Raw genomic sequence first — 9,826 nt, forward strand, 5'->3', positions numbered from 1 at the left:
GCAGGACCTACCTGCTTGTACGAATCACTGTGGCACCACATCAGGGATCATGGACCAGGTAAGGCTTCGCCTCTTGTTAAATCCTGGGATCTTTTCTTTTTTTTTTTTTTTTTAAAAAAAAAGGTAAAAGATCCGATGTCATTTTGATACCCATGGGGCTTCTCAGGTCTGGAAAGTCACTGAAATCTCCTCATATTTTGGAGGCCCAGCCAGATGTGGAAGGCATAAGAAACCATTCTTGACCACATCTGGTGGCTGGTGAGAATGGCATACCAATTCCTACATCTGCCTGAGGAGGTTAATTTTCCACCTGGGAAAGACAGCTCCCTCCATGGCTGCATGTCAGGAAAGTCTTGGTATTAGGCTATACTGAACATAGGTTTTTTGTTTTTTTTAATTCAGAAAGATCAAGTTTAATCACTTTTAGCTCTTTGATCAAGATATGTCTTTTCTGGTATATTGTCTGTTGTCCCTCACAGAATTGGCTTAGCAAAGGAATGAGTAGATGTTAATTCTGTGGCTTCTGTTATCCAGGAGGATTGTCAAATGGCCTTAAAGTCTTGGCACCAAGATGTAGGAGTCTAAGAGTAGTGCTTTGAGTTTGGACCTTCAGGCTCAGAAGTAAAATGAACAATAAGCAATAACATCATATACAGTTACAAACTACAAATTAGGAACAGTTGCATGCTTCGGCGTCATTTTGTCCAGGAGGAATCGGGGAAATGGAAGTTAACAGTGAACAAGATCTGGGAAATGAGCACATTGCCTCATTACACAGAAATCCTGCTTCGTGGGAAGAAATGGGAGAGGAGGAATTTCTACAACAGCAGACTGGAAAATTCTTTCCACTGAATATAGTAATAATAACAAACAGACATGGCTTTGTTTTAAGTAGGAGGTGGAGTTAACACAGGAGTTTATTTAGCAACACAGATTCTTGCACTTTGATCATGTGTAAATGTTTGGCTCTTCATTAAAAAGAATGAACAGCAATACAGAAAAGAAGCAGATCCTGCCCTGTGAGCCAGGACTGGCTTCCTCTCTTCATTTCTTGTGGCCCTGTTCTTTTTGTGGGAGAGGTTCTGTCTCTTGATACATTTGCAGAGCACATAGCACCGACTCCTGGAGTCTGGTTGATACAGTAACTTCAGCTTCAGGACCCCAATATTGTATCAGACATGCGGCTGCAAAGTACTGGCACAGGGTAAAACACAAGCTGCTGGTTCAAGTCAGCCCTGGTGAGTTAATGTTGAAGCAGTAGGCTTCCTGCTCCATTGGCAGTCATGTCTTCATTCCAATAACTAGCCTCAAGAGCAGAAGGTAAGCATAGATGTCATGTCATGAGCTAATTTGATAAACGCAAACATATATCCCTACCTGATCCAGATCCCATTTGTACTGCTGCTAGTGCCAGCAGGCTCACAATTACCATATTCACCACTGTGGGCCATGGCTTCAGTTGTAACCTGTCACAGGTTTCACATGGGCTAAGCCTGTAGGGTCCTGCTGGGATGAAGAACACAGGCCATCAGCAGGACACGACTGAGGGTTACACAGACGTTCCCTCTGCAGGAAAGACATGCGCTTCCTCCTAGTGCAGGAGGCAGTTTGCAAAGGCCGGGTGTTGGATCAATCACATCAGCAGGACTAGCAAAACAAAACAGGGGATAGTCTGTGCCAGAATCAGGGAAGAAGCCCTGTCTCCAGCCCCTCTTCCTCTGCATAGCCAGCACTGCACAGGCATTTTATGTTTATCAACTCCTCTCCCCATTTTTCTGGCCTTACTTTAATGCACCAAAGGAGGGAAACATTGTAATTGTACAGCACTTGACAGGTCTGACATCTCTAGGTGCTTCAGGATAAAAAATGACATTTTCACTGATTTTTTTTTTTTTTTTTTTTCCATTTTGGCTTCTGTTTGCACCACTGCCTGTGAAAACTCTTTCAGCTCAGTGTTCCCCAGAGGCACTGGGCATGTCCTAAGCAGGCTGTCCCATGTGAGCTGTTAATGTGAAATCCTGCAGGATTTCTGTGCTTTTTTAATCTGAGAGGATCATGGGTGTAGGACCAACCATGCAGGCAGGTAGGAAGAGCTCTATGTTGATCTGAGAAGGAGTATAGTACATTTGAGTGAGAATAATCTATGTCATCTAAAGATGAGCAGGGCCACCATCCCCTTCTTTCCTGTCTCTGAGCCAGTCACAGCCTTTGTTTCCCTTCCAAGGGTGTGGTAGAGTTTCCAGCTTCCCCTACACCTGATGTGGCAGAAAGTGACTCTGTGCTGGCCAACAGTACTTCAGGTAAGCAAGATGGCGGAGAAGCTGTCCCTCCTACAGAGCTTGCTTTGCAGTACAGTTTGTGAGGCTGTGTGTCGTTCCCTCCCTCCCTTCATGCCATGCAGATTTGCATGTGCCTCTGTGAGTGAAAACTACTAGGACAGGGATCCCATGTGTGATGGACTGATGGGTTAAAATCCCCCCTCCTCAGGGGTGTCTTCTTCCGCTGGTGGACTTGTCTCACTACCTCTCTGCACAAGCGCAATAAACCACTGCTGTGCTGTAAACTCATCAGCAAACACCAATGAGCCACAGAGACTATAAGTGCATGTTGATGAGTCTGAGAGTGATCATGGGCTGGAGGGACCCCTACACATAAGAAAACACAGACCTTTGTGTACATGTTTGACCACAAGATTTTTACTTCCACACTTCTGTGCATGTTCATCTCAAAGACTCCTCAGGAACCTTCACCTGGTTCAGCAGGAAGATTGGTATAATGCTGCTAGGTTGTTGTTTTTTCTCCTTTCTTTCCCTCTTTGAGACCTTTACTGTTTCTTTTGTTGTCTGACAATGACACAATGACATGCCCAGTTATTCCCAGCTCCATTTACAGTACCACCTATCATCAAAACAATATCAAATTCATTGAGCTATTTTTTTTTTGTCTCTAAGTGGAACCTGAGGAAGGGAAAAAGGAGCATCTTCCAGAAGGCTTATGTCCCAGCAGACAGAGAACATCCCAAAGGAGCTCCAGCAGAGCCTCCTGGAAGATCTCCAAGGGCCCAGTGGCTCAGGGAACAGCAAAGAACTCCACATCTATTAAATCCCAGGCATCTCCTGCAAAGTGTGTTCAGAGTAAAAGACAGAGCAAACGGAGTCTCCAGGCCAAAACTCCCTCCACGCAGGGTCTTCATTCAAGAAGACTTGAAGAGGAAAGAGAAGATACTTCTGCCACCAAAGACCCAGCTGTGGAGCATGAACTAAGAGGGAGGAACAGCACTTACCACCTGCCTGCAATATCCAGGCAGAGAGAGGCAGGGGGCACCAAATCCATCTCAAATGCCAAAGAACCAGTAGCAGGCCAGCAAGAAACACTGGGGTCTAGAGGGCCTAGATCTTCCCAGAAGACCATCAAAGCCAGCTATGAAAAAGCCAAGGAGACCTGCCACAGATTAAGTGCCAAAGAGTCCTTAACATCATTAGATCCAGATACAAAAGCAGAATGGAAGCTTCTGGAGAAGAGAAACAGCTTGATCCATGCTAACAGCAAATACAAATTTGCCAGTGTGGATGAACTTACCAGCAATTATGAGGTATCGGAAGAAGCCATTTCATGTCTGCTTTGTGGCAGGTTGAAGGCTGGTTTTATGGTGTAGCAGTGGGCTGAGTGGGTAGGATATTAACAGTTTCTAGAAGACACGTAGAGGGATGGATTTGGGCTTCACACTAAGATGCAGTGACACATTCTGCAGACAGCCTTTCCATCTCTTTAATTTTGTTTTTTTCATGCCCCTTTCATTTATAAGGTTCCTGTAGCCAGGCAGAGTCCCAACTCAGCAAGGTAAAATGATGTGGTACCAGGACCCAGTCCAGGGCCCAACACCATCATCCCTTTCTAATTCCCTCTTTTTTTACCAGTCCTAGTTGTTCTATGCAATTACAATGCCTACAGAAGCTACTGAGGGAGACTCAAGGACAGACCCAGGTCCCAGGGATTAGTCATAGCTCAAAGACCTGTGCAGGGGTGGAAATGCCAGGCGTTTGCTGCACTTAGGGAACATGGACTGACAGTGGTTCCTTGTTGTTCATGTTTTCAGGAAGGGCGAGCTCTGTGCAAAGCAGCATTAATCATGGGACAGAAAAGACTCAGTGGCTGTACTGAAATGCTAAAAAGCTCCCTGAACTCTACAACTTTTGCTGATTACAATGAGCTGGGTTTTAACCTGAGGTCAAATATCTTCCAAGGTGAGGGGACACACATACCTATGCCTGACCTTCAAGCTGGTTCCATCTACATTTTGCCTAGGCTCAGGGCAGCCACACTGCTTTGGGTAGAGATCTGACTGTAGGTGACCCTCATTTTCCCCTCTTATTCCTTCTATCCACGGTCATTGCTTTTCCAGGCTGTGGTGTTTGAGGAAATGAAAGCTAGAGCCTCCCTTTCTATGTATTCTATCCCTTTCTTTTCTCTTCTTTCACTCTTTTTTTCCCCAAGGTGTGAAAAGTGAAGATGTATCATGACCCCTGTCCTCCATGTTCAGAGCTGTCCAAATGGATACCATTTACAATTCAATGTCCCCTGTTATCTCCAGTCCCCAGTTACCAATACTGATGTTATTTCTTTTCAAGACCTTTAGATATGTGGGGCTCTGAAATGTCTTCCCCAAACCTCTGTTCCCAAGGTCCCCTTGGATCCCTCCATCTAAAAAACAGTGAGAACTAAGCATTTATCCCATTCTTGTTACCATCATATCCAAGAAACTCTGAAATAATTGTCTTTGACTCCAGTTTCTTGTGTACCAGCATGAGACAGATTCCTTTTCCTTATACAGTACATTCCATGACAAGACCTTGCTGGGTATTTGTAGTGGTTTAGCCCCAGCCAGCAACTAAGCACCATGCAGCCGCTCGCTCACTCCCCCTACCCCGATGGGGTGGGGGAGAGAATCAGAGGAGTAAGAGTGAGAAACACTCCTGGTTTGAGATAAGAACAGTTTAATAATTGAAATAAAGAAAAATAGTAATGATAATAATAACAATATAATAATGATAATAATATACAAAGCAAGTGATGCACACAATGAAATTGCTCACCACCTGCCAGCCAATACCCAGACAGTTCCCGAGGAGTGATTGCTGCTCCCCAGCCAACCCCCCCCCCCGGTTTATATACTGAGTTTATATACCTGCCCCCAGTTTATATACCTGCTCAGTTCCAGGACTACAGTAGAGTGATTTCTGTGTACAGTTCCTTATTTGCTGTTCCTTGCAGGTGGCCCACTGGAGAGCCGAAGCTTGATGAAAGATTCCTACACCCCTGATATAATTCAGAAGGCAATCAGGGATCCCAAGAATTGGCATGGAAGGAGGACTGATGAGCTAGGTATGGCTTCTGCCAGGAAAAGTACGTTACTGAATTTCTGAGATGGGTGCTGCTTCTGCAGAGGACAATGGATGGGTTTGGGCAAAGATGGGGGGGGACTAGAAATTGGCATTTTCACAAGAGAGGAGCTCTACAGCTAGAAAAATCCTTGAGGGATAATAGCAATAGAAGGGAGGCTGTAACTGAACTATGATTTGCCTTCTTTACAGGGAAATGGCATCAGAAAAATGCCTTAAATCTTAACCTGCAGAAAGCACTGGAGGACAAATATGAGAAGAAAAAAGGCAAGCCTTAGAAGATGAAGGTTGAGGAATGGAGTGCATTCAGCGAGGGATCTATTTCCTCAGCCATCTAATAAACCTCCATATAAGCACAAACCCATTACTTGCTAGTTGTCAACAGCAGATTTGTTGCTGGTGCTCTCTTCGCCTCTCAATTAGGGTGTCTTTGGGGAGAGCAATGCAAGATAAATCTGAATGTGAATACAAAAAAAAAATCACTTTGTTGGTCACTGGTATGGTGGACCTGATTAGTGTGAGGCACACACCCTTGCAGAGGGATGTGTTGGTGAGAGGAGGCCATATAGAAATTCATCTGCTGAGCACATCAGGTGGAGTAGGACCTGTGAGCGGTGTAAGAGGGTGATGGCAGGGTGGGGGTGTGTGTGTGCGTGTGTGTGTGCACGTGTATGTGTGTGTGTGTGCAAGCTCATGTTTGCCAGAAGATTCATGAAACTTCAACAGCTGCCCCAGCAGGCCAGAGAGAAGTACAGAGGATGCACTGGAAATGAACCAGGGTTGCCCAAGGACCTGGATGCTCCCTACCTCTCCCCACACAGAAGGCTCTAAAACTCCCACACGGGGAAGTTTTGGACCTGTATGTACATAGCAGCTAGACACACCAAGCAAAGAACCGGCTCCCTATTGATGCTTCCGAGGTGAATTCAGGCTCTCTTGCCAGAAAGGCACCAAACAGTGTCCACTCAATAACCTGAGCACAAATCCATATGATTGGCACCAGATGCCTACATGGAGTAGGAAAGGAGCATTCTCTCCCCACCACTCTAGTTTTGCTGTTATATCTGCCATGTGGAAGATTTCAGGGAAAACTCTTACCCTGGCAGGGAGCTGCAGGAATGTGCGAAAACAAATGGAAACTCACCTGAGAAGAGGAGGCATCAGGGTATTCACTAAAGCCCATACTATTTGCGGGCCAAGCCAATGAAATAAAAACCCAGATTATTCCACCTAAAGGGAACAGGAAAGCTGCAAGAAACCCCAGGACTTCTCCAATCTGCAAATGGACCCCTACTGAAGCTCTCACAAGCCCTACTCACCCCTGTCAGCCCTTTCCCTAAGTCAAAGATAAACGACTCTCAGAGAGAAGCACATGTGTTCACCATACAGTCTGCATAATCTGAAACTCAGAGAGTGTATCTGGACAGCGACCAAGGACCACCCAAAGGCTTGAATGAGGCAGGACATGCAGGGTCTTTAGGGCTTCCTGATGTGTTTTTCTCACAGTATTTAATGGCCCTTATTGCAGGATCCTGCCTTCCAGCTCCAAAGCATAGCAGTTTGATGCAGCAATCACAAAGTACGTGTCTGGGAATAGCGATGCCCTGATCTTTCCCATCTGGTCCCAAGCTTTCACCGTTTTAAAAGATTGATGCTTTGCTCCCTGATATGAATGGTTTTGGGGCAGAATTAGGATTGTTACTTTACCCTTCGCCGGCTGGGGATTAGATAAAAATACGCTGACTTCATAAAAGTAGTGAAGGAGGTTAAAATGTAACTAATGATAATCAAGTGATAATCATTTTCCACCAACAATAATTAACCATTTGGAATTCAGATGTTTCCAGGCACATGTCCAAGTCTTTCAAATTAGGGAGACTGGCCAAATGGCAGCTTGCAGAAACCTCCCTGTGGGTTTTTCTTGTGCATCAGCACCAAGTGGCTCCTGTCTTCAGCTGAACAGCAGCTCTGTCAGAACACCCTGTTCTCTGTGTTGCATCCAGCACTGATGACCAACATGACTCCAAGTACTCAATAAAACCTGTCTTCTGAGACCGCAGCAAGTCCTAATCCAGAAAACATGGAGCTGAACAGAAATCTACTGACAACCTGTTTGGCATACTGAAAGCAGGCAGTTCTGGATACAGTTAGCTAATACACATACAAGACATAACATGTGGGCTGAATCAGCATACAGATTGACAGGTCTATTTCTAATGTCTATTAGAAATAGACATAAGGGCAGGCAGACTGCAGAATTATGGCACAGCTTGGAGTAAATGCACTTTGCTACCCATGAAAGGCTCATGAAGAGACTAGATCAGAAGGAAAACTAACTGAAGGGCCTTGTCAGTGCACCACTACCCTCTGCCACAAACTGTGGTGTTTGCCTCCTGCAGTGGAGTGAAGTCACTTTGTATGTTTTTTACAAATTAAAATATTTTTATAAGCACTTAAATAGTACAAAATAGTTGGCATTGTATAATGCACTCAAATGCGTGACAGCTGTTTGATGCCAAATGAACATAAAATGAACATACACATGGCAAGCCCCCTTCATCTTCTTTGCTTTGCCAAATGTTACAGCTCAGCCAGGAGTAAACACTTTCTGATGGGTGACACACTGAAAGCTGCAGAGATACCTGAGATAGCTTTCAATGGGACAGCGCAGCTACTGGAAGCAATCAATACTTGAAGTCTCAGAGTGCTGAACAGACTAATTTAGCCAGAACCTTGGCAAGGAGCATTACCCTGTGTGGAACTCTGTGTTGACTAGAGTGCTTTGGGTAGCCAAACATGTGTATTTAAAGCCAGCTTTGGAATCTCCAAATAGCATGTCAGATGCAGTTAGACAAGAAAAGGGTTGAAATAAGTGCTCACTGCAGATGAAATCTCCCTTCTACCCATTCCTCTGCTCTTAGCAGTTCATTCCTTCTTGCTTGTTTTGTATTGGTGCTGACACTTCCCTGCCCACACTCTGAACTGATTCAACTTGATAGACCAGCAGAAAATCAATACAGAAGCAAAAAGCAAAGTTACAAGGTTAACAAATTAAATTTTCTGAGCAAAGGACCTTGTTGCAGGCAAGGCAATGAGTGATGGGGTATGCAGATGTTGGGGAAGAGGAGTGGAAAGGGAGTGGAGGGGCAAATGGCCTTTCACTGCCTTTTTTGGGCAGTGAGAAATTAGTTGGTCTCCACTATATTGTCTCATTGAACTCAGCACTTTGCAACATAGGTAGCCTGTATTTAAGTGATTTTACAAGGTCTGATCATTGGGTGGCAGCTCCGAGCCAATGTTTTTATCTGACAGGGCAGAACTTGTTAAAAATGGGTTCTTCTCTGCTTTAGCTAAATCATTCACAAAAAACAGCTATTTAAGAACTGTTTCAGTTATCTATAAACAGTCAATGCACTTGAAAAATAGATAATCATACTATAGCAATTGGAAATAGAAGAGAGAGAATAGAAGCTTCTGCAGCACCGTCCTCATGCCTTCTACTATTTCTTGCAGAAATGGGTATTTCCCAGTTTTAGGCTTATGAGTTCCTGCAGTTGAGGCACAGACCATTCTGCAGCATATCACTTTTAATAAAGGTTTCCTGTTCTCCAGCCAATCTTTTTTTTCTTTTCATTTAACCCTCTGACTTCTGCCTCTCTTGTGCTATCCTGAACGATTCCAATCTTTGGTATCTCGACTGCAAATGGTTTTGAATGGCTCCTTAAAGAAATGGTAACAACTGTAAGAACAGCAGATAGTCACTGCAAGAACTCTTATCAGAGTCTTCAGCTTCCTATTAAGATCAATTCTTTATGCTGTAAAGCTTGCACTGAAATAAAACTTAAATTCAGAGCTACGTCTATCCTGAGATAAGCCCAGTATTCCTAAAAGAATGGAGTACTTACTGCTGATCCCGCCTATAATGGGGTAAAAGAGAAATCCAGCGCTGCTTGAAAAGGCTGGAGATTACAACAAAGAGGGAGCAAGTGAATTGACTTCAGTGGATTTCAGTCTTGCACACTGGGGTTGGAATACAATTGTGTCTTAAGTTTGAAGGTATTTAAAACACTGTTATCCATCAAGAGGCAATGGTGTTTTGAGGATTAGGAATTACCTGTGGTGTTCCCCTTGATAGTGGTAGAGCAAAGGAGCCATGGAGCAAGAAAGTAAAAAAAAAAAACAAAACCCAAACCCAAATGGTATTTTCCTCAGGGTTATCTTTGGGTTTTGTTTGCCACAGACTCCTCTCTGAGGATCTGGAACGTTGAGGGGGCAGTGTGGGACTGCAAACAGAACCAAGGCTTCATGGGCTGACACTGCCAAGAGCGGCGACCCAGTATCAGAGGTGGGATCACCACAGCTGGAAACAGTAAGAGAGGTTTAAGAGCAACATATCCTTACAGATGGACAATGGACTCTCTCAGCTC

The 9,826-nt window shown here is 44.4% G+C and overlaps 1 protein-coding gene across 1 annotated transcript; it reads left to right on the forward strand.

The window, feature by feature from the left end:
* The first annotated feature begins 49 nt into the window (after positions 1–49).
* Positions 50–5,677, forward strand: CIMIP4 (ciliary microtubule inner protein 4). Its single transcript, XM_075705637.1, has 7 exons — positions 50–58; positions 1,306–1,320; positions 2,225–2,300; positions 2,952–3,592; positions 4,097–4,244; positions 5,272–5,382; positions 5,592–5,677. Exons 1-7 carry the CDS (start codon positions 50–52, stop codon positions 5,675–5,677), a joined length of 1,086 nt encoding a protein of 361 aa, XP_075561752.1.
* The last annotated feature ends 4,149 nt before the right edge of the window (positions 5,678–9,826 follow it).

The sequence above is a fragment of the Pelecanus crispus genome, chromosome 1, assembly GCF_030463565.1.
Source record: "Pelecanus crispus isolate bPelCri1 chromosome 1, bPelCri1.pri, whole genome shotgun sequence".
Classification (NCBI taxonomy): Eukaryota; Metazoa; Chordata; class Aves; order Pelecaniformes; family Pelecanidae; genus Pelecanus; species Pelecanus crispus.

Excerpts from the sequence above, each read along its gene's own strand:
- CIMIP4 (XM_075705637.1), top strand. Across the intron at positions 2,301-2,951 it reads GCTGGCCAACAGTACTTCAG|TGGAACCTGAGGAAGGGAAA; the intron begins GTAAGCAAGATG and ends TTTGTCTCTAAG. Across the intron at positions 3,593-4,096 it reads AACTTACCAGCAATTATGAG|GAAGGGCGAGCTCTGTGCAA; the intron begins GTATCGGAAGAA and ends TCATGTTTTCAG.